Source organism: Desmodus rotundus, chromosome 5, assembly GCF_022682495.2.
Source record: "Desmodus rotundus isolate HL8 chromosome 5, HLdesRot8A.1, whole genome shotgun sequence".
Classification (NCBI taxonomy): domain Eukaryota; kingdom Metazoa; phylum Chordata; class Mammalia; order Chiroptera; family Phyllostomidae; genus Desmodus; species Desmodus rotundus.
In genome coordinates this window covers 123,461,990-123,488,026 of record NC_071391.1, presented here as the reverse complement: position 1 = coordinate 123,488,026, position 26,037 = coordinate 123,461,990, and the positions used below count along the sequence as shown (strand labels likewise).

General features: G+C 35.4%; 1 protein-coding gene across 2 annotated transcripts in view; it reads right to left on the bottom strand.

Moving 5' to 3' along the window:
- CAMKMT (calmodulin-lysine N-methyltransferase) overlaps window positions 1-26,037 on the bottom strand; it is a 333,952-nt gene that overhangs the window by 295,875 nt on the left and 12,040 nt on the right. For both annotated transcript variants that reach the window (XM_045189476.2, XM_024552862.3), the window contains exon 3: window positions 22,102-22,166. In XM_045189476.2, the coding sequence (XP_045045411.2) occupies window positions 22,102-22,166 (65 nt within the window). The remainder of the gene's footprint in view (window positions 1-22,101; window positions 22,167-26,037) is intronic.

The following is a 26,037-nucleotide window of genomic DNA, read 5'->3' as shown; positions in this document are numbered from 1 at the left end:
AATCAAATCATCTATTTGGGAGGCAAGGAAGTAAAAAGCATTCAATCAGAACAGCAGGAAGAAAAAAGAATTTTAAAAAACCAGGACAGGGTTAGGAACCTCTGGGACAACTTAAAACGTTCCAACATCCAAATCATACAGAGAAGTATGAGAAGGAGTAGAGGAAGAGCAAGAAATTGAAAACTTATTTGAAAAAATTGTGAAAGAAAACTTCCCTAATTTAGTGAAGAACATACCCATACAACTCCAGGACGTACAGAGAGACCCAAACAAGTTGAGCACAAAGAGGACCACACCAAGACAAATCATAATAAATACACCAAAGGTTAAAGATAAAGAGAGAATCTTAAAAGCAGCAAGAGAAAAGCAGAGTTGACTACAAAGGAGTTCCCATAAGACTGTCAGCGATTTCTCAAAAGAAACTTTGCAGGAAGGAAGGGAATGGCAAGAAGTATTCAAAGTGACAAAAAGCAAGGACCTACAACCCAGATTACTCTATCCAGAAAAGCTATCATTTAGAATGGAAGGGTGATAAAGGACTTACCAGACAAGGTAAAGCTTAAAGAGTTCATCATCACCTAACTATTATTATATGAAATGTTAAAGGGATTTATTTAAGAAAAAGAAGATCAAAACTATGAACATTAAAAGGGCAACAAATTCACAACTATCAACAACTGAATCTAAAAACAACAACAAAAAACAAACCAACTAAGCTAACAACCAGAACTGGAAGAGAATAATAGATATGGACATCATTTGGAGGGTTATCAGCTGGGAGGGGGAAGGTGGGGAAAAAGATGCAAGGATTAAGAAGCACAATTGGTAGGTATAAAATAGACAGGGCGATGCAAGCATAGTATATGAAATGGAGAAGTCAAAGAACTTATATGCACAACCCATCCACATGAACTAAGTCGGGGGGGAAGAGGGATAGCTGGAGGCAAGCAGGGGTATAAGGCAGGGGAGCCAAAGGGGGGAAAATTGGGACAACTGTAATAGCATAATAAATAAAATATATATTTTTTTAAAAATTCAGTGTCTACTCAGGCTAACTCTAGATGGTGGCTACACGGATGTTTCTTGTATATTTTATACTTTGCTGTGTACATGAAAAAGTCTATAATTTATAAATGTTGGAATTATAAGCAAAAAACAGCTAAATTCATGTTAAAAGAAGCTAAAAATGGGGAATATTACAGAATGGAAAAGAAAAAAATAGGAAGAGTTTTTTGTGTAAATTCCCTCTTCTTAAGCATCTCATACTTCTATTTATATAGTGCATAATTTAAATAAATACTCTGATGGTCCAGAACCAACTCATGGCAGAGTTATACTCTGCATTATTTTGATCACTCACTCATTCATTCATTCAACACACATTTGCTCTTCCACTGTATGTGTAGGGCTACATACAGTAGGCTGCAGGGACTATACAGAATAGATGGGTACACTCTTATGGGTTATTTCCTCCAGCTGTTTCATTTAATTATATGAATTAGTGCTCATGACAATCAGTTCCATCTCTTTGTGGTTATTTTATACAGTCTTCTCTCAACCACAGGCCTATACCCTTGGAACAGTCCTGGCAGAAGAATTATGGAGGATTCAGTGCAATCTATACTGTCTGCTGAAAAAATGATTTTAAAAGAAGTTTCATTTAAGTCTTGAACGGCTATATATCTAAGGATGAAGTTTCTCAATAATATTAACAATGCTTTGGGAAGCAAGTCAAAAATGAAAGCGAGGTTGAAAGAGCCAATAAAAATTGAAAAGATTTGGATGCCAATGAAAAAAATATTTAAAACACTACCTTGAATATGACAATTTAAAAAGACAACAGCAATTGGCAGAAACCATTTTTAAATATAGTTTAATAAATGGAACTTTTTTAAAACTTGGGGTAAAACTCAGGAACTAAGGTTGTTGCGCTGATAGATACAATATACAACAGAAAAGCAGTCCTATTATGCTGTCCAAGGCTATGTTCATTCGCATACTCAAAATGCTGTTTAAGGAAACAAATTGTCAGCTACCCTTTTTTTTTTTTTTAATTTCACCCTTAGTCAAAATCACAAGGCACTGGCAAACTATTAAGGATCTTCGAAATCTCATTTGGAAACTTTTAGATTATATAATCCAAATGAATCACTTTATAAATGAAGAAACTAAAATCTAAACAGATGAATTATATGCTCAAGGTAAAATCATCTTAGGAATGCAACTATGTCTAATATAATATGAGTATAAAATGTGTATACCCTTGGATTCTAAATATTCAGAAACTTTGAAAAACAAATGCAGTTCTTCTGTAGAATGAATGAACTCTGTTAGCCAGAATATTAATCATAAATATATCTACCCTTTCTATATATCTAACCATATATAATATATCTAATCATATATAACATATCTAACCATTCTGGATGTCCAAGAATATTATGTACAAAGTATCTGCAAATATTGCAAATTATATTTGCTCAAACAACAACAAAAAAGCATTTTATAAAACAAAACAATCCAATTTCCCACTTTTAGAAACTGTGACAAGTAGGGACTAACAAGTATAAACAGTAAAGACCATTTCTGAGAACTCAATACTCAAGATTAGGTTTCCTTTGTCGCGGTGTATAACTTCAATAGGAATATCTCCGCCAAAAGTTCCTTAATACTTTAGAACATCAATTTCTTTTTTACATTAATATTATCCATAATGAAACATTTTTCACAAAAAAAGTAATTGCTGGAGAACTAAAATTCACTGATCCTTAAACACAGCTGTTGTTTTTAACCTTTTAAAACTCAATCTCTGGGTATGCTGCTACCCCATTAATACCAGACAACTGCCTTTTGGCATATTAAAGAATAGGTAACCAAAATATTGCTTTGAATAAATTACAGTGTGTGCCATTTAGATGAAATGAGTCATGAAAGCCCACCTTGGGCTTTGAACAGCCTTGGAATCATGACTTCAGGGTTGATTGTAGCTCTCAATCTTAAGAGAATCCTCCATATTTTACATTGGCGTGGAAGTCTCCTTATACAGCACGTAAAGAAGTTCGTGAAATACACTGTTATCTGACTGACGTCCACTTGTTTATGGAAGTGGAACATTTCCATTTACAGATTACGCTAAGTAAACACAAGTTTATCAGAGTATACACATACTATTGCTGGATTCCTGGTTCTTATATTTTACTTCTTCTGATAGCACATTACATAAAACTGCTAAAATATGCTTGCTAACAGATTCAGACTTTTCTACAAAAATTGATATGGAAAACAAAAACTTTGTAAAGAGAATGCACTAAAAACATCACAATGCTCAGTTTTCTCTGTGTTTCCATAGCAGTTCTCTCAGATGTCTATTAAACACCCTAACCTATTATTATTTAGCAAGTTACTTGTCTGCCCTGTTAAACTAGACACCATTTGAGAACAGGGACCAGATATCATTTCTCTTTGTATTTCAGGACCTAACAAAATATTTAGCGCAGTAAATATTTGTGAATCAATTGACCGAATAAATGACCAAACAAATCAAGTCTTACGCATACCTCCATCCTATTGTTTCTATGCATTTTGATGGCAAAAAAAAGTCCAAGAGATTTTACAGATGGATTATTTTATAAAAATCTCTATGGCCTATGGGTATACAGAATTAACATAAATATTACCATCTTAAATCATAATGTAGAATCTTATACTTTTACAACATAAGCAAGTCTTCTACTGTGCTTTCAAATATTTAGCCATCCAAATCTGCCACTGTAACTGTTGCTAATCTTGTTATAAAATGATTTTTATGATGTGCCTTCAGACCAAAAAACAGAGAGACTTGACAAAATTCCAAATTGCTTACTTGTTATAAAACATTAAACATTTACTTTTAAAATCAAACCAAGGTTGCCCTCGCTGGTGTGGCTCAGTTGGTTGGAGCATTGTCCCATAAACCAAAAGGTCCTGAGTTTGATTCCCGGTCAGGGCACATGCCTGTGTTGTGGGTTTGGTCTTGGTTGGGGTATGTACAGGAGGCAACTGATTGATGCTTCTCTCATCTCTCTCTCTCTCTCCTCTCTTTTCCCCATCTCTCTCTCACCCTCTCCTCCTTCTTCTCTCTCTGAAATCAATAAATATGTGCTCAAGTGAAGACTTTAAAAATTAATAAAAAATAAAATCAAACCATGGTTCCAGTAAAATTTCCAGGAGATAAAAATAGGCCAATAACTAATTTGTAAATCATCTAACCCTGCATTATATGGAAGTTTAAATTTTCCTGAGCCACAAGAACTTAAGAAATATCACATATGGTTGCCTCGGGGATGGGGGTAGGGGTCATATGCAAACTATTAATGCAAACTATTAAGAGAATGTATACCTACAATGATGCTGAGTACATAATAAAGCCATTGAGTATATACTTCATCCCATTTTAGCTAACTGTTGTTATCCAGCAATAAAAGATTATCTGCTGAAATAAACATCTAAAACCAAAAATATAGGGGCATTTTGGTTGGAGGTTTCTGAATACTACTTTTTCTTAGTAGATCTCTGAGCCTTGGGAGGCAGACGGAATGGAAAGAGTTCAGCCTTTGTACTTTGACCTTGGTCAAAGTTCAAAGCCACATTCTAACTTAAACAAGTTGAGCAGCCTTGAGTACTCACTTAACCCTTCTGAGATTCAATTTCTTTTTCTGTGGATATAATTAAGTAGGAACTGATTCATATATTGCAGGGTTCTAGGAAAGATTATACAATATTATCAAAGTATCTAGTCAATGTTTGGTCAAAACAAAACAAAGCAAAACCTTCCTGTAAACCAGAGCTACCATTTTCATTTCTACTGCCACTGTCATTATCGTGGAGTCTAAAGGCAAAGGAGATCCCCATAAAGAGTGAAGGAGATACTCTACTGTTATCCTTGGCCTCTAAACCAACCCAGATCTCAATTAAACTTCCCTAATCATTCCAATGTATTGGGAAATGCATTATTAGGTACTACCTGCTATTACGGTTAAGCCATATGCCTCTGAAGCCCCAACTACCGATAAAGCACAGCAAGAGACGGATGCATCCATCTTCTGCTGGATAAGATAGATGGATGGATGGATAACATTTTGAGGTACAAAAAAATGATTTAAGATAAAGTATTTTCACTTCAAAATAGGCTAGCTATCACTATCTTTACTCAACCTATCCAACATGCTCTCGTCCCTTTAGTCTGCCCATCCAAGTCTTCCCAATACTTTCAAGTTATGGCTCAAACTATACCTTCTGTGTTAAATATTACCCAATTAACAAGCACTTGTATAGTACCAAATAGTTTACAGTACATACAGTGTTTCACTTCCTAATCTTGTAAGGCAGCCAGCAATATCATTTCCACTTGACAAAGGGGGTTCATCAAGGCTAACTTGCTCGAGGCAGCCCCGTCCCACCCCATCATGCACTGGCACCAGGCAAAAGCCACCTCCAGTCTCAGCCCACATTCGAGCTCAAGCCTTGACTACAACAAAGGGGACGGAGAAGAGGGAAGAACAAAAGGCCAGTTAGGAAGTTTGGCGATGCAAATGACACACCCCCCACTCCTACTGCCAGTTGAAAAGTTGGCCACAGAGGAGAGAATGGAGAAAAATGAGCCAGCTTCTACTATAAGTGCAATATACCCTGTATAAGTTAAAGTGTTCCCTATATCTGGTACTTAGGAAGAAATTTATGCTTCTCAAAATAAAAAAACATTAAGCTGGGCTTTACTATAAATAACTTATCTATGTATATAAAATTTATGCATATAAATATTTTACAACATATAAATAATTTAGAATTTATAATAAAAATGGTGTTAAGCCTCTTAGAAGAGTCTGTGTGAAACATAATTAACTGGAAAAATATGGTCAAAATTAGTGTGCTATTTCTAAAGGGTATATGAGAAACTTCTGGAATAATTTGTTTCATAGATTAAAAAAAATTATAACATAAAATCAGTGTGTTCCAATTAAGTAGGTAGAAATTATAAAGAACAGCATAGCTATAAAATTATAATTTACCAAAAGAAAGCATTTACAGTGAATCTCCCTGGGAAACTTATCATCAAAACAAGAAAAAAAAAAACCAAAAAATTATGCGAAACACACATAACACACAGAGATACTGATGTGACATTAACAATAACCTCAATGGTGAAATTATAAAAATAATATATGTAGGTTGAACTTGACTTAGGATGGTGAACACACAATACCACATACAGAGGATGTATTATAGAATTATATACCTAAAATCTATATAATTTTATTAACCAATGTCACTCCACTATATTCAATAAACAAATTTTTTAAAATAAAAATGTACGTAGGTTGAGACTATCCGTAAGCATTCGAACGCTACAGCTCTAGGAAGCTCCCTCCAAACTGACCATTCACCACAGCACACTTTAAACCATAGATGCTATGTAAGGTCCTTTTAAACAATGGCAATTTTTTAAAAACTAAATTTAATCCTTTAACGGCAAGATTACAAAAGGTATTTGGCTAGTACCTTTCAGTGCAAAGCTCTAATTAAAAGCAGGAAATATAATTAGAGGCACAGTAAAACAAAGTGAAATGCCCAATTGTCAAGTGAAACGTAAATCCTTTTACCTGCTTAGTATTATTATCCTTTCAATACATTTCTTTCTGCCTGAGTTAGCCAGAGTCCACTTCTGTTGCTCGCAATCAAAGCACCCTAACTGCTGCAACTACATACCCCAGTTCTCAGATAACTATGGCCTCTTCAGAATTGGACATCTTTATATATGAAATAGGTTGGCACAATTACCAAAAGAGAAAAAGCCTGAATTTTGGGCACAGTCAAAAATTTAGGGGCTACTGAATTACTAACGTAGAGAAGGCTAAAGTATTCCAATTGCCACCAGGCAATGTCTATTGGAAATTAAAGAATAGAGTCAATTCGATACATATGCCACAGACATGTGTATCAATTCGTTGATTTTTCTTTTCAAAAGCAAAATATGATCTAACTCATCATTTGGTTTCCTATGAACATCACTTTCCACTTCTCTGTCAATCTTTAAAAACTGAGTTTTTATTGTCATGGATGAAATGATACTTGAAAATATTCAAAAAATCTTTACTACATTCCCCCAAAAGTAACACATACTTGAAACAAATAAAAAAACCCACAAAGATTAATAGAGAAATAATTAATTTTCCTCCACCCTATCCCCTCCGGTCCCACTTTGCAGAAATGGTCGATCCTGATAATTCGGTATGTTTGCTTTCACAGCTCTTGGCAAATTCACACACACACATTATCCACAGTGCTCAATGACACATCTTGGACATCACTCCAGAATATAGCACACAACTCAATTTATTCTTTTTACTCACTACATAATAAGCCACTGTATAAATACACTATAATTTACCCAACTATTCCATTAACGATAGGAATAGACTCTTCAGATTATTTCCAGGGTCTTTTCCTTTCCAGGCCAAATAATGCTGTAATTAACATACCTATGCACACAGCCTTTTGTACCGGAGGACAGGTATCAAAAAAGAGACTGCCGGGTTAAAAATTAAAAATTATATTTCCATTTTTTAAAACCTTGTGGTAGTTTTAATATATATAAGAATAAAGAGAATAGAAAATAATGAACTCAAATTTACCCACCACTCAACTTTAAGAATTGCCAAATTTTAATGTTCCCTTTTCCCCTTGTCTATGAAATTTGAACTATTAAAATCTATTTAAACTATTAAAAACTGTTGAAATCCATTTTAACAGTTCTGTCTCCATGAATGACTCTAAAAGTTTATAAAAATCATTTTTAGACACTAGTGTATGGCAATCACCAGCTTTTGTATTCCCTTTAATATTGTACATAACTTTTAAAAAATTCACCCATAATATTCACTTCCTCCTCCTACTAAGCTCTTTGAGATGGAGAAACAGCAGAATCAAAGCATCTAAGACAGCAGAAAAATAGACTAGGAAAGATCATCCTAAAAGCACAAAAAGACCTTGCAAGGGAACAATATCAGGCAGGCACAGAGGTATATTAAATGACAGAGGCAACAAAGAGAAAGAAAGGAGTAACATTAAGGAGATTTTTAAAAGCTAGCATTAGCTGGTTGGAAAAGTACTTAAGGAATTGCTGGTGGTCCGAGTGGGAAATTTAAGCAAAGAAATAACAATTCATGAGGAATAGTACGTGCTATTTGAAAGTATTTCGGAACTAGCTGCTTAAAATACACTGCATTGATCAGCAAGCTAGGGGAATAGCCACTTAGTATTCTCCCAGCAAAAGACATCTGGAGGAAAACACATCACCGATGTGTAACAAAAATTAACATTTATTTCCTTTTAAGTATAAGTAACATCACTACTAAAGAAAGGCGATATAGAATGTGTGTATGTACACAAATATACAAAAGGGAGACGATACAAATGTGTTCCATGAAAAACACATACAATAAAATTTTAAATGTATTAGACTCATGGGATATTTAAAAGAATCCTGAAGTAAATTATTTTGTACAGTGAACATTTTATAAAATAATCATATCTTGCACTGGCCACTGTGGCTCAATTAGCTGGAACATCATCCAGCCAACCAAAAGATCATGGGTTCAATTCCGGGTCAGGGCTTATGCCTGGATTGTGGATTCAGCTCCTCAGTCAGGGCGCAGACAACAGGCGACCAATCTGTGTTTCTCTCTCACATCGCTGTTTCTCTCCTTTCCTCTCTCCCTCCCTTCTCCTCCCTCTAAAATCAATAAAAATGTCCTCAGGTGAGGACTTAAAACATTTTTATCTTAATTTATTTAAAACATATGACATATTATTATAATTGTGCCTAAATTATTCGCTAGACTATAAGCTCCTAGAGGCAGAAGTGATTTTTTTGTCTGTGTATGTGCAGTGCCTGGCATATTCTGAATAATCAATAAACGCTCTACAGATTAGTAAACTTAATATTTAAAAAAGAAAACCACATTTTAATGGTGTATTTTTTAAGTCTACAGATAAACATAAGATGTATGTTTGTAGCTGAAGCTTAGAAAGTGTCAAGAAAGGATCTTAGACGATCCTCTTAGAAGAGCTGACTCTTGAATTGACTCTTGAAGGCTAAAGAATTCAGACATAAGGGGGAAAAGAATCCAACAGGAAAGTTAGAAGATGAAAGTATAAATGAGTCCCTGGGAGTAAAGAAAAAGTCAAAAATGCAGAACAAAAGATGAAAAGATAATTAGAGAACCTGTCCAGGGTATCCAACATTTGAAAAATGGAAGCTCCAGAAAGGCACAACAGAGAAAGCAGAAAGGAGGAAATCCCTACAGAATTCATTCAAGAAAATTTCCCAGAACTAAAAAATACGACTTTCTAAATTAAAAGTACCCACTAAATGTCCAACATAGTATTTGCAAGTAGAGCATCACCAAGATTTTATATTATAAATACTGAGAATGAGAGAACTAACAGGTTTCATTTAAAAGAGAATTAGAACAGCACTAGACTTCTCAAACACAACACTACAACCTACAACACACTGCTATAAAATTTAGAAAGAGAAACTATTTCAAATTCTATTATTTTATATGCAACTGAAGTATCAGTACATCTTTAAAAATCACTTCCCCTTACTTTATCGGGAAGCTACTGGAGCTCATGATCACCCAGAATGATAGCGCAAACAAAGAGGAAGCCGTGGTATTTGGGGAATGAGATGGGACAAAAAAGATGGACGAAAAGAACCCCCAGGATGACAGAGAAGGGAGATGTCAAGGTTTCAAGGTGAAAGGTTTGCAGCAGGCCTAGAGATCAGACCAGAACAGATCAGAAGGCATCAGAAAAGACTTCCAAAACATTGATGGTCTACATATAGATAACTTGAACTGAAAACAGCTGAAGTGTTAAAAAAATATAGAAATAAAATCGTATCCTAAGATAACATGTCCATGCCATTAAATTTAATCCTAATGTAGTTAACTGAGTAAGTCAAGCCTCTTTATTGCCAATGTTCTAAAATTGGTTATCAGGATGAGTTCCTTATTGATGAAGCAATGTAGCTATTTTAAACTATTTTTTAAAATGTTTGCTGGTGAGATTTCAGACAGTTCACGGAGATCAGCCAAGTACCTGAACACATCAGACACTAAGCTATCGATCTATCCAGACTTTAACATACAATAGTTTCTTTAATGTGTGTAGAAAGAATATTTTATTCTTTCCAGAGTTGAAAAATCATTTGAGAATTGAAAATGCAGAAGAGCACATAGTAGGTATTTAATAAACATTTATTGAAACTGTTCTTTCTTTTCCAATCTATAAATTAAAAAAGCAAATAAAGATAAAATTAACTACATTTTATATATACACATATACATATGCATGCACATACACATATACTCGCAAGTATTTATTTCTCATAGCTCTATACTAGTCTTCAATATCATTTTTTAATATTATTTCATAATTTTAACTGAAATGATTGTTTCAAAAATGTGTTTTATTAAAGGTACTGGCAGTTAAAAAATATTTTTAAAATAGTATCACCTTATTTTCTATTGAATATAAGTATTTGTTAATAGTTGTTGCTTAGCTAGTATGGGAAATATGTTCCAAAAATGTGTGATTAACCTGTAGAATTAAAAAGACCTATCTCCAAAATAATTTACAAGTATTTTATTTAATTAGCTTTGATAAACAAAATGACTAATCAGAATTGACTCTTAAGTAAATAATCTAAAAAAACGTACAAAGACAAACATGCCTTAAACGCTTCCAAACATATAACAAGTGTCAGATGTCCCTGGGTGGAGTGGCGAGCGCCCGAAACGGAGAACCTGCTCAGCCTCAGACACCCAGACCGTTAGTCACTTTTCTCTAAGAGAAAGTGCAGATCTAGGATTCTATGTGAATTTCCCTATTTCCAAACCCTGGCAGTGCTGCAATTTCCTTTTCAATTACTGAATTAGCTAAGCAAAACATGTTTCTGTTCTGAATTCAATTTCTATTAATTTAAGGGGCCTATAGTATATGTCCTATAAAATTAAGACATGCCCGTAATCTGGTAGTTAAGTTTTAGTTTGGGGAAAAAAGATTAACAAATAGTTAATATAATGTGATTTTAAAAATTAAGTGCTAAGTTGTAGGATACAAACTATAAATCTGTAGGACTTAAAATAGGAAGATCAAAGAGACCAACATGAATCAATCACCCTTTATTGTTATCGTAATTTGTTCTTTAAAGGAATCCAGGAGACAAGCACACACAGAGAAGTTGTGGTTTGCCTGTCAATTCAAATCCCCACTAAATTCTAATTAAGTTATCAAATATTAAAACAGACCCAAAGTCCAGGATTAATTGAAATACTATTTGTCTTTGACTGTCACACAATTAAAAATGATACTTTAAGTAGTAAGTCTAGGTTCCGCCACACCTTTCAGTCAGAAACTAAGGGGCCCCTGGGAAATGGCAATGACAATGACGCGTAAGTCTGCTCTCCAACCACCCGGATGCACTAGGACTTAACAGGAACCGTGAATCTACCTCCAAGACTCTCCCGGACCCAGCACTCCAGAACAAGCAGACGGTGAGCAGCATACATAATACACTCAGTTTCCAACTCATGTACAGATGGAGCGATCTGAAGCTTCCCTCCATTCCTTCCATGAACTGTCCCCACCTCACGAAGACATGACACAAATACACAGGTTCAGGGTTGGGAGTGGAGAGTGAAGGGCGAGAGGAGAGAACACAGCTCAAAGATGAGCTACACATACACAGCACTAAATTCGTTCAGTCATCAAACACTTAGTTCACATCAAGCATTCACAGACTGACGCAACACTCACAAGCCATGCAAATGTCCAAGTATCTGCCATTCTCTGTGGAAGGGATGTCTACAATCCAAGCTACTATTGTTAAAAAGATTATCCTTTTTAAAAAAGCTTTTATTGTCTTTTTCCCATTTCCATTTAGCCCCCTTATACCCCCTTCTCCCTGTAATCACCACACTGTTGTCCATGTCCATGAGTCCTTTTTCCTCTTTGCTCAGTCCCTCCACTCCCCCAACATCCCCCAACCCCATAGCTCTCATCCTGCTCTCCATCTATGAGTCTGTCTCTGTTTTGCTTGTTAGTTCAATTTGTTCACTAGATTCCACATATGAGTGAAATCATATGGTATTTGTCTTTCTCTGCCTGGCTTATTTCACTTAGCATAATGTTCTCCAGGTCCTTCCATGCTGTTGCAAAAGGTAAAATTTTCTTTTTTTATGGCCAACTAGTTTCTGTTGTGTGAATGTCCCATAGTTGTTTTATGCACTCATCCACTGATGGACACTTGGGCTGCTTCCACATCTTGGCGATTGTAAATAATAGTGCAATGAACACAGGGGTGCTTATCTTCTTTTCAATTAGTGTTTTGAGTTCCTTCAGATATATTCCCAGAAGTGGGATTGCTGGGTCAAAAGGCAGGCCCATTTTTTTTAACTTTTTGAGGGATCTCCATACTGTTTTCCACAGTAGCTGAACCAGTCATTCCCTCCAACAGTGTCCAAGGGTCCCCTTTCTCCACACCCTCACCAGAACTTATTCATTGATTTATTGATGATAGTCATTCTGTCAGGTGTGAGATGATATCTCATTATGGTTATAATTTGCATTTCTCTGATGATTAGAGATGATATCTCATTATGGTTTTAATTTGCATTTCTCTGATGATTAGTGACGTTAAGCAGTTTTCATATGTCTATTGGCCATGTGTATGTCCTCTTGGGAGAAGTGTCTATTCAGGTCCTTTGCCTATTTTTTAATTGGGTTGTTTGGTTTTTTGGTGTTGAGTTTATCCAGAAATCAGTTGCATTTTTATATGCCAATAATGAACTAACAGAAAGGTAAATTAAGAAAACAATCTCATTCACAATTGTTTCAAAAAAAATAATGTACTGCCCTGGCTGGTGTGGCTCAGTGGATTGAGTGCTGGCCTGTGAACCAAAGAGTCACCGGTTCAATTCCCAGTCTAGGGCACATGCCTGGATTGTGGGCCAGGACCTCAGTAGGGGGCACATAAGAAGCAACCACACATTGATATTTTTCTCCCTCTCTTTCTCCCTCTCTTCCTCTCTCTAAAAATAAATAAATAAAATCTTTAAAAAATAAAATAAGATATTTAGGAATAAATCTAACCAAGGATATAAAAGACCTGTACTTAGAAAATTATAAGACACTAAAGAAATATACTGAAAAAGATACCAATAAGTGGAAGCACATACCATGTTCATAGATAGGAAGAATTAGTATCATTAAAATATCCATGCTACCCTAAGCAATCTATAGATTCCACACAATTCTTATCAAGATTCCAATGACGTATTTCACAGAACTAGGACAAATATTTCAAAAATTTATATGGAACCACAAAAGGCCCCACATAACAACAGCAATCCTGAGAAAGAAGGACAAAGTTGGAGGAATCATGCTACCTAATGTCAAACTATACTATAAGGTCATAGTAATTAAAACAGTATGGTACTGGCATAAAAACAGATACACAGATCAATGGAACAGAATGGACAGCCCAGAAATAAACCCACACATTTATAGTCAATTAATATTAGAGGAAGCAACATACAATGGGCTAAAGATAGTTCATTCAATAAATGGTACTGGGAAAACTGGACAGATACATACAGAAAAATGAAACTAGACCGCCTTCTTATACCACAGACAGAATAAATTCAAAATGGATGAAAGACTTAAATGTTAGACCTAAAACCATTAAAATCCTAGAAGAAAACATAGGCAGCAAAATCTTGGACACTGCTCATAGCAATATTTTAACTGATGTATCTCCCCAGACAAGGGAAACAAAAGAAAAAATCAATAAAAGTGACTACATCAAACTAAAAAGTGTTTGCACAGCAAAGGAAATCATCAACAAAATAAAACAACAATGCACAGAATGGGAGAAAACATTTGCTAATATACCTGGTAAGGGGTTAATATCCAAAATTTATAAAGAATTTACAAAACTCAACACCAAGAATATCCTTTCAGTTGAGTTTTTGTGTGACATGTTTATGTAAATAATTTTTAAATATCACTGTGATCAAAAAAATTTTTTAAATATTTTGAAAATAACTTGAGAAACATATTAAATACCTTAGAGAAAGGGCTATGTAAAAACACAAATCAGCATTACTATTGTATTATTAAACAAAAAGCAGTACTTTTCAAAAAATACAAAAAAATCTGAAAAAAAACCCTAAAATCCACATTTGGTTTTAGGCTACTGAAAGAAAATGCATTCTTTCACCCATCCTCACTCCCCAAGCCCCCGCTCCATTAGATAGTTAACTGCCTTTCAGACGCCCTGGAGAGCCCGTGCCCCAGTGGCCTTTAATCAGCCTCCTCTGAGACCCACACTGACAGAACTCTCTTCCTTTTGCCGAAGTTATTTTCTAGCACTCCAAGTTAACACTTTTAGTTTCAATTCCCACCATGAACTTCTAAAATTCATTTCTCTCCATTTTGGGGAAATACCGCCTTTGAGAAATACAGTGAAATAGTTATAAATTCCTCTGCAACCACTTACCAACTGTTCATTTTGAAGCACGTTATTGTTACCTTGCAAAATTTTAAAGAAGATTAAATGGTGATAATATTCACAACGTTCCTGATAAATACTGTGCATAGGGAATGCAAAACAAATGGTAGCTATTTTTAAAAAGACAGAGAAAAAGTACTTTCAGTATTTGCTCAAAGAGAAAGGAAAAAAGTCACTTGCTTGGCATGTCTTCTGCTAAAACTTGGAGGCACCTAAAATAGGAGCATCTCTTCAAATATTTAAAGGAGGGAAAACCTAGCAGGTTTCTGACAAAGACACGAACTACCTTCCTGTATTATTGCACTGATTAGCATTAACACGTTATGAATTTAGAAAGGATTACAGGGTTTTATTTCAGTCTTTTCTCATAATTGCAGCACTTTCTATTATCAAGGAGAACCATTCCAACTCCACAACTTTTTATTTTTAAAGTGAATTAAAAAGAGATGTCTTCTAAATGTTCCTTCCCTGGTAAATAGTATTAAAAACAAGTTTAAGACTCTCTTTAAGGTTTAGGGGCATGCTTACCCAATATTGTATCAAAAGAAAAAACTGCCCTGACAATTACGGAGCTACGAAGTCAGACAAGTGGAATACGTGACTAGAAAAGTACCACCTGGACACCTAACCTACCCTCCAGAAGTCTTTCCACCAAAGTCTCCATGCACATCGTGACCCTCCACAGAAACTAAGAACCAAATCCAGAGCCAGTCCTGCGTACCACCAGCTCCCCGCGTGCACCAGGGTCCCCTAGAGTCCCAGAGCTGCTGACCAATATTCGTGCATATTAACAATACAATGCACTGAACCTTAAATTATATTTTTTTACAGAATTTGTAAATGTTCTGTGCCCAATATTCCGCAAGACTGAGTTTTTAACCTCTTTGTACTCTTGTGACCTAATATGGGCTAGAATGATCTGCTCTCTCAATTCTTATCTCATAAATTATTGGGACACTAATACATTAACATCTAACACGCTGTGAGCTCCTTGGAGAAAAATGCTATTTAAAAATAATACTTCATATTTTTTCACTAGTAAAATGAATTGCTCCTTTCCCCCTGTGCTGTCCTAAACAATTTGAGATTTTATCACAGCTTTCAGCCAAAAAAAAATTAGTACTCAGTTTGGAACTTAAGAAGTAACCACTTTTATTCAAAATAACAATACCTTTGCTTTTTCAGTTATAAAATTAATATAAGCCATAAAAAATCAAGCACTACTGGAAGATGTTAAAAGAAGGGCAGTCATCAGTAACCTGAACACCCAAACCAAACGCCATGAACAGTAAGACATACTTCTATGCATACACATATGTACGTAATGGATCTATGCATTTTACAGAAGAAAGATCATATTCTCTACAGTGATATTTTAACCTCACATGTTTTAGCTCTCTCGAACAGCTATATTATATTCCATTTCACGTCTTAGCCATAATTAACCAGTCACATAAAATTAAAAAGTTACGGTTTTCCCATTTATTCAGTGTGCTACATAAATCCCTTTACATTCTCATTTCTTATTTTTTAGAAAAGGAATATTAGTCAAATGATATGGATACTCAAAATTATGAAACATATTACCTGATTACCTCTGGAAAAGTAGAATCAATTTTCAAATCCCACACTGGATGAAAATGCCATTTGCCCTGAATTCCCTGATTATTGCTTATCTTCTCTCATCTTTGCCAATTTGATAAAACAAAAATTATATCTCACTGTTTCAATTGCATCTCATTACTTCATTATTAGTAAAATAATCATTTGAGGTGTGTATAGAGCATGGGTATTTCGCTTGTGAAATACCTTTTCCTAACTTTTGGCTACGTTTTGTTTTATACTCTTGAAATCTTTTTGCTATTGCTGTGTAGGAGCTCTTCACCCAATGAAGAAGATGCATCTTTGACTGCGTACATGTCATAAATAACGACCAGTTGGTTATTTGTCTCTCAAATTTTTTGATACTTTTTTAATAAAATAACTTTAAGTATTTAGTCCACCTATTCATCTTTACGTTCATAGTACTTGGGTCACACTTAGAAGGGCATTCCTATTTCAGTGCCATAACCTTATTTTCTGAGCTATCTAGGAGTGTTAGAATTTTTAATTAAATATCTAATCAATCTTAAATTCATTTTTGATATGTACCATAAAGGAGAAATTCAGCTTTATTTTTTGTAAATTGCTAGCCTGTGGTCCCAATACTACATACTGAAGAATCCATCCTCTCCTCGCTCACTGAAATTCCATCTTTATTACATGATAAATCACATATCTTTCTAAATCCTTTATCCTAAAACATTGATTTACATGTGCATTTCTGCAATAACACCAAACTTTTAATTAGGTAGCTTTGTGCTGTGCTTTCATATGCAAAATAATGTAAAATACCAAAGAGGATGGAATATACCAAAAATATTTCCTATCTTGTGCTAATTTCTAAGTCAAAGATATTGAAAGTCTCACGAAGAATAAATGAAACAGATGATATTAATACTAACAGTGAGAACTGATGCAAATATTATTTAGAGCTTACACAGTGCTTTCACACTGTCTATTACGTTCATCACACTACCAGGCAGCTATTGTTTCTTTTTCAATTATACTCCACGGTTAGCATTTGCTCAACCACTTGCCTATGTCACAGAGCTAGTAACTGGCAGTAGTAAACCTTTGAACTTCATTCTACATGATCCTTCCATGACCCCATTATGTTAAAAATATAGAATTAGCCATAAAAACCCAAATTTCTCATCCTTTTAATCAAACTACCTTACCAAGCACTGGGGGGAATATATATATAAATATGTACATATATACATACATATATGAACATAAACATATGTCCATATATGTATTATATACCTATACACATACACAAACTCATACATAGGTTTTTATTTGAACAAAAAGAAACTTTCCTTCTTTAACTTACTCCTTTATTTTTTTATCTTTAGTTATTTTTTTTCCATTACCATTTAGTCCCTTTATACCCCCTCCCCCCAGCAATCACCACACTGTTGTCCATGTCTATGAGTCCTTTTTCCTTTTTGCTCATTTTTGCTCAATTTTTAAATCCAAACATACATTCCTGAAACTTTAATAATTTCACCAATATTATGGACCCTAACTACATAAGGAAATCAGTAACACTGAAGCTGAAAAACTAAAAAATTGGACCATATTTTCTAAGAGACAGTTACTTTTGGTTTCCCAAATACAAGTAGAAAGTGAAAATATTTAGTATTTTCATAAGAATATTTCCTTAAGTAATAACTGACTACTAACCCAAAAGCGATGTTTTGGATGCATTGCAAAACACGTTCTGCTATCAGACCACGAGGAAGGATCCGGAAGCAGGAGAGCACAGCTGTGTGCATTCCAAGTCCAGGACCCCCCCGGGATTCACTTGTGCGGAGAGGGGAGCAGCCCACCATCACATGTTACAACTTACAAAGCGGAGGGTTCCACAGGGGACCACGCAACACCAGCGGCCACACAGAATACTGTCATGCAGCACAACCAGGAGAAAAAAATATTTTTTTTCAAAGAACAGCCGCAAGACAAAGAAGAAAGAAAAAAAGTTTAAAAAAGCAAAAATACAAAGAAAGAAAAAAAATAGCAGGAGGAATCTTACAAACACATTTCTCCAAATTCAAGCTGCAGTGTTAGCCAAAAATCCTGATTCACACTAGGTTACTGTAATGGTATGTAATAACCACTGATTTCCTATCCTTTAAAGACGTATATACAGTATATTGTACATGGTACAGATAGTAAATTGTATGGAAAGTATTAACTCATCTGTTTGTGCTGTCAAACGAAGACTATGTGCTAAAAAAGTACAAACGAAGCTATTATATCCCAAATACCAAATACATAGTTGCATTATATACTATGACAGCCAAACATGGACCAACAAAGTGCTCAAAAGAATCACGTTTTCTAAAAATTAATTTCAGTAGAGGAAAGAGACGACTTTGGAGAAAGAGGATATGGTTTTGGAAGAGACCTAGCATGATGGGGATTCCCTGATTGGAGGTCAGGGACTGACTGGGGCGAGACTCTGCCCACAGCGAAAACAGGAGTACCCTCGGACCCAGGCACCAGAGTGACATGTTACATGACACGCAGGCGCAGCCAGAACCTCATCTGGGGTAAAGGAGGTCATCCTATTCTTTCCCAAGGTGGCTCGATGGTATCTCTCTCCAGGCATGATGAATCAATAGCAGACACAACCTCAAGCTACAGAACCCAAAGAATGAAATATGTGTACCTATACCTAGACAGAAGTAAGCAAAAAGGAGCTTATCTTTCAAAATAATTTGTTTGCCACAATAGCAAATATAAATACATAAAAAGACTGGGGTCATATTCATTAATCATGCAAAAATGATTATATGAGATTCATTTAAATTTCTTCCTACAACATTCAAAGAAATTTAAACAGTGAAAGGATATCTCAAAAATAAAAAATGCAAAAAAAATAAAATAAAATATTTTATAGGTGATACATCTAAAAACATGCAACGCTTCTAAATAATAAAGGTAAATATAAATAATGTTTTCTTTTCTAATATATCAGGAAATAAGAAACTACCTAAAGGTTTCATTTATTTTCCAAAATTAAGGATTTTCCTGTATCTTTTTGGGTAGGAAATGAACAAATTCAGGAAGACTGATTCTCTACTCTTTGAAAACTTACAATGAATGAAATCATTATTTTTTTAAATTAGCTTAAAATTGAGATTAATGGTTCTACAAACCATGAATATGAATTAATATATACATATATAGTATACATACACTATATAAACACACATCAGATTTCTGTAGCTATAAAGTATTTCAACTAAGTTGTTCTTTCTATTATCAGGGAGCTATATTAACCTGGAAGTGAATTCCTGAAACACTCGGATAATTCTATGTATTGGTTCTCTCACAGCACTGGAAACGTTTTGCCTCGTTCTAAACATCCCTCAGTGTAGTTACTTTCAGTATACGACCTCGGCAGTGGTTTAGGAATTGATATTCTTGTATAGAACTTTCTCTCTACATCCATATTAACAAGGCCAAAAGTATTCTTTTATTTGAATCTAGAAGTATAAAAATTAAACTGATATTTAAACAAAAAGCAAATAAACTCAAAATTAGGTCAGAAAAATCTATTTTTATATTAACAAGTTGCTGAATATATTGAATACATAAAAATAAATAAAATTGGAATGTTTTAAGATATATCTTTATATGTTTACATGATGAAAGCTTACAGTTATTATTCAAGTTGTTAATTCCAAGTATATAGGCAGTGAGACAGCATTATGATGTGGCGCCCTCTGCTGGGCTTTCTAGTCACAAACTCAACCTAATATCACAATTAGTAAAATCAAATACTTGAGGTATCAAGTGAAAAATTACTTTCAATATTTGATCACTTTGAGCCTTGGCAAAGATTATATTAAAATTATCACCAATACTTACTTTACTGTAACAGGACTTTACAAATTTATCACTGAGAGAAATATCAGTATAGATTTTCCTTTTAAAATAAAAGAGTGTAATGTAAAAATTACACTAAACCACATGTTTTAATAGGTCTTATTTTTGTCTCCACTTCTATCACTTGGCATATGCAGGCTTTGAATGCAATATTTATAACAAGATAATATATTCAGGTTTTGAAGGCCACATTTTTTACTTTTTAACAAATTACTATTTGGTCATCTATTTTCCTGCCTTGTTGGTTAAATAAAAATAGTTTATTTTAAAACATCAGAATAACCCTTAATATTATCTTCATTATTAGAAAAAACCGAGAGAAGTTCAGAGATACTCATCACCAATAATAATAAATAACTTCCACTTATTGTGTCAATTATGAAAGTGTAGTGTATATTACATAGCTTCTAAACATTATATCCAGTTCCAAGAGGTAAAAAAATATTGTGGCTCAGGGGTATGATATAAATTGCTCAAGATGAATTTCAGAACCAAGATTCAAATGTAAGCAGGTCTCATTCCAAAGACTCAAACCTTTCTACCAAACAACAGACACCAGCAGAAAAATACTCCCAACGTGCATTTCTCCATTTGTCAGTGTGACAACAACTGTAGTTTGGGGGGCCAGTTGATGGGAAAAACTGTGAGAGCAGTGTAAGGTGGTTATTCAATATAATATAATAACTCAGACCTTTAGGAAAACGTTTGTGTTTTACATAATGCTGCCCGCTAGTGGCCCTATTTCATACTGAGTCACCGGGAACAATACTTGATTTTTACACTACTGAATCCAAATTCCCATATTTAACATTCTCAAATCATGTTCCTAAATTATATATGCATAAGCCTGACTCAATGATATTTTACCTCACCCCCAACTAATGGAGAATGTCTTTCTCACCACCACTAGCATGGCCAGTCCTTGCCCAAAATCCCAATAAAACACGAGCTGTGCCTAAATAGGGAAGAGTTCATGAAGTGCCAGCATGTGGAGACTGAAAGACACGCGTGTCACTGTCCAGGGAAGAGAAATCTACATTGTTTTAAATATATTAGCGTTTTTAGGGTATTTATAAATTTCCGAGTGACAAAACATATGAAACTCTTCTATACAATGAAAAGTTTGCCATAATGTGGGCATAAGAACTAAGTATTGGTAGGCATTATTCTATGCTGATTTAATAAAGTAGTACTGCTAGCATAGAATATTGTTTTAGTTGACACAATAAGTAGTTACAGTTCTGAAATTTCCTTTGAGAAAAAAAAGTATTTGAGTACTTATACATTTTTTTACATTTAAAACTGGCATATCTCACTGATAATTAATTACTTTAAGAGAAATATCCTGGATAACACATGTGATAAAGCACACAGCGGCGATCACGATGCGTTGTTTAGTGCAATGACATAAGGGTGTTCGTGTTTGATTTCTTTAATCATATGACATTATAACTATTTAACTGACCTTCTCAATGGAGAAATCACGACTTACAGGCTTATTTGTAAAAACAGTATGTTCTACAATATTATAATATTACATAAAACAAAAGCATTCCTGTACATTAGCAGCAAGAGAAATGTGTTCTGCCATCATTCTGTAGTGAGAAAGAAGCAGGAAGTAGAAAAGAAAGCACCCAAAACACAACAAAGAAGGAGGAGACAGCCCCTCTGTCCTATTAACTGAGAAGGTCAAAACGAAAACAGCTACAAAGGGACCGTCCTGGAGAATCCAGTGTTCCCCCTGACCTACATTCTGTCACACACACACACAACTGCCAAGCATCAAACCGTTAATCCCACTTAGTAGGCGCATTCTACATGAGGCTGCTTTTGCAGCTAAAAACAGTAAGAGTTCTATCATACACACCCATGCACGCACACACATTAGTCAGTATAATAAACATTAGTGAGAACAAATACCAATTATAAATTCAGTTTTTAAAATACTAAAAATGTTTCTGTATAGTGATCATGTAACTTACAAACATTCCCTGTGTTGTCAAAGCTGGTAAGAACATCTTCAATATTCAAAGATCCACCGTTATGCCTAGAAAGGAATGAAATATTTCCTTCAATGATTCTGGAATATTAAGACTTGCTAGTTTTTTTTTTAAAGCTGAGACTGCATTGTGATACACTCCGTAGTAATAAACCCTTCCATGTTGTAGTTTTTTAATATTTCTGCCCACTAGAGGGAGAAGGAAAAGAAATAACAGAATATAGTCTTGCCAATATTTAATGAAATGACGTTCCCTGATGATTAATCTACATTTTAAAGTACTAATGTTTTTATTGTTGTTTTAGTTATATAAAGGTGGGATTAATTATTAACTTCTTTAAATATAACAAAACTAAATAAAACCTGGAGAATCTCAAGAGAAAAATAATCAACCCCCAGTACATCACCAATACATCAATGTCCTCTAGAGCAGCCCAAAGAATTCAGAACTCCAGGCCCAAAGACCTAATCGACCTTCAGGTCTGCCCATTCCATCTGCATAGTCTGCATACTAGACCCATATCAGATGACGTGATTCACAAATATTTTCTCTCATCACGTGGGCTGTCTTTTCACTTTCTTGACGGCATCCTTTGATGCACTGAAGTTTTTAATTTTGATGAAGTTCAACTTACCTATTTTTTCTTTTGTTGTTTATGCTGTTGGTGTCATATTTAGCCCTGGCTTACTGTTAACCTCTAGTTTCAACCAGTACCATTTTTCTTTCCCCTTCAAATAATTATTTACCCTAGTGACTTGCTCCTTAGTCCTTATTACTTCACAAGCCATTCTTGGGAAAAACTCGCAGGTCCTCAGCTCCTAGGTTAGGTGCTTGTGAACAAGTTGGTTGACTTTGGGAAGAAGAAACTGGCCACTGGTAATATTTTTTCCATTGACATATAACATTGTGAAATTTAAGGTGTACAATATTTTTATTTGATATATGAGGGTGACCCAAAAAATGGAATTTGTTTATTAAAAATTGTGTATTCATTCTTACATATTTAAACTTCAGTCACCTTCAAAGTACTCTCCATTTGATGCGATTCACCGAGCAAGATGTTTTTTTCCACTGCTTAAAGGTTTTTGAACTCATCAATTTTGATGCCTTTTAGTGCTTCTGCCATTTTTTTTTCACCTCTTCCACACCTCTTCCACATGGGGAGAGGGGGAAGTCACTTAGGGTGAGATTGGGTGAATAGGGAGGGTGGGGCAGAGGGGTCATGCCATTTTTGGTCAAAAACTGCTGAATAGTCAACACAGTGTAGGCAGGTGTGTTCATAAATCACCCACTGTGAAATGGGCGAACATACTGAAAGAATCTTCAGAGAAAAGTCACCGAAGCCGAATGCAGCCTCTCACAACACCACCAGCTGGTACACTGCTACAGATGAGTTTGTAGAACTCACCTAGCAGGTGAAGCCTGTACTGCAAGGGGCCTACCCTCCAGAAGATAATTCTGGTTTCTGGGAGGTCCCCCCTCATATTGTAAAATGATTATTATCATAGCATTAGCTAACACCTCTATGATGTCACATAATTATCATTTTTTTGTGGTGAAAACATCTAAATTAAAGTCTTGGGAGACAAGTTAAAGCTTGGGATTTAGAACAAAGTTGGGCTGGCAAAATATGTTGGCAAAAGTTATAACTTACATATGCTAACATTAATTATCAGTATAATGCTAAGACTGTCCTTTAGGTATCACTATGTAACCATATTCTTTTTTTTTTTAATTTTTATTGTTATTCAATTACAGTTGCATGCCTTTTTCTCCCCATCCCTCCACCCCACCCCAGCCGAACCCCCCTCCCTTCCCCACCTCTACCCTCCCCCTTGATTTTGTCCATGTGTCCTTTATAGTAGTTCCTGTAATCCCCTTTCCCCACTGTCCCCTCCCCACTCCCCCCTGGCTATTGTTAGATTGTTCTTAACTTCAATGTCTCTGGGTAAAATACAACCATATTCTTTAGGTAGGACTTAGGTAACAGTTGAAAGATTAAGGGTAGTCAAGATCTTCTAGAGTTGACACTTAAATAAAGTAGATGACTCAAAGAATAACTAACAGTCCTTGAGTTTGGAGCAAATAAAAGTGAACTTGAACTAATCAAAGTAAATCTTTACCACACTCTGTGTGTGGCCATTTTCCTATAATTAGCACTAACCGAGGTTATTCTTTCATGAGATCCTGTCTTTTAGGGTTTCTAGACTGATAATTGGCTTTCATGTTTGTAAGTTACTTAGAGGTACAGGGTTAGTTTGCTGCTTCTCTACCCCTGACCTCACTTAAAAATGTCATAGGATGCATGTTCAGTTTCTTGGCTTTAAGAAATAATGCTTTTAAAAGAAGACAAGTTTTGCATCAGTGATAACTGTGAAAATCACACTTTTTATTTTGAATACTGCTTTAAACTTTTAAACATGCAGTTCGCTTCAGCTACCTCAATTTCTGCTTTTTAGATATATTTAACTTTTTGCAACATATATGTACCTGTTTTCTACTCCTGACTCAGATTCAGATTTCATTTTAAAAGTTTCTTTTATTCTGATTTGGAGGAGGAGGGAGCAGGGGGAGAAAGAGGACAGGGGAGGAGAGGGAAGGAGACCAATATGAGATAATGTCCTGATTAAAACCAGGCCCTCTAAGCAAAAAACAATTTCACTTTCAGGAGTTTATCCTAAGGAAATGACCAGAAATGGGTTCACTGATGCTTCTATAAGATGTTCATGGCAGCAACATGCATAACAGCACAAAACTGAGTATAATCTAAAAATCCAACATAAAGCGTTGGATCAATAAATCATGGCGCAAACACTCATTCATTGGACTACTGGGCAGCCATTCAAATCGTGTTTCAGGAAGAATACTTAATGATGTGGGAAACTGTAATACGTTAAATAAAAAACGCAAGGTGCAAAACGGTAGGGACAATGCTTCTGGTTATTTAGTGGCAGGTATGCAAGCGCAGCATAACATCTGAAGGCTATGTACTGAAGTAGTAACCGTGGCTAGCTCTGCATGACAGGACTATGAGAAGCTTTTCTTGAAGGAACCATATGTTGCTTTTATATTTAGGAAAAGGTTTTCTGAGTTTTACGCTGCATTGCTGATCATCTTAATAGCTTCACCTTGTGGTTGAGATGCTCGATACTTCGTTCCTTTTCTCTCATCTCACATGCAGTTTGCCACCTTAGCATGAATAACCTCACCTACTCCTAGAACCCTGCATGCGCAGAGAGGTACAGAGCCATTGTGTTACGGTGTTAGTTTGATCTGAGGCTGCAGTAGGGTTCCAGGAACCCCGCTGCACGGGCTGGCTCAGCGGGCAGAAACACAGTGTACGCAGGCGGTTCCGTGCAGGCTTCTCCCGGACGCACAGGAGAGGCCCCAGTGTAGAAATGGCTGCGAGGCTGTTTTGTTTTTTATTTACCATGAGCCCAGGTAGCCACCAGCAGCCCTTTTTAGTAGGAATCTTCTTTCTCAGGATTCACACTACTAATATTAAAACTATACATTTTAAATAGAAGTTCAGTGGTCAGATTCGCCTCGGGTGACAGCCTTGCCAGGCTTTACAGGGGCGCCTACGATAGCCACACATATAAAGATAATCTGCCATCCGTCTAGGATCATACGCGTACCACTCCCACCACTGGTTTTTATTTCCCGAGCACTCCCAGAATACCTGCTAAACTCAGTGGGGTGAGGGGTTGTCTTATTTTTCCCTTTCCCTAGAGACGCAGTACATGATCTCGCTGCAGCGTATTTGTCATATTGTGCTCGAAACATGCACCACGAAGACAAAGTCATTCTTGACTTCTTGTCCATTCTAAGCTCCCAGGACAAGCCAAAGTCAAGAGGCTTCTAATTCAGGGATTACCATAGCAACAGTAGCCTTAGTCAAAGAAAGAAGGACAGTTC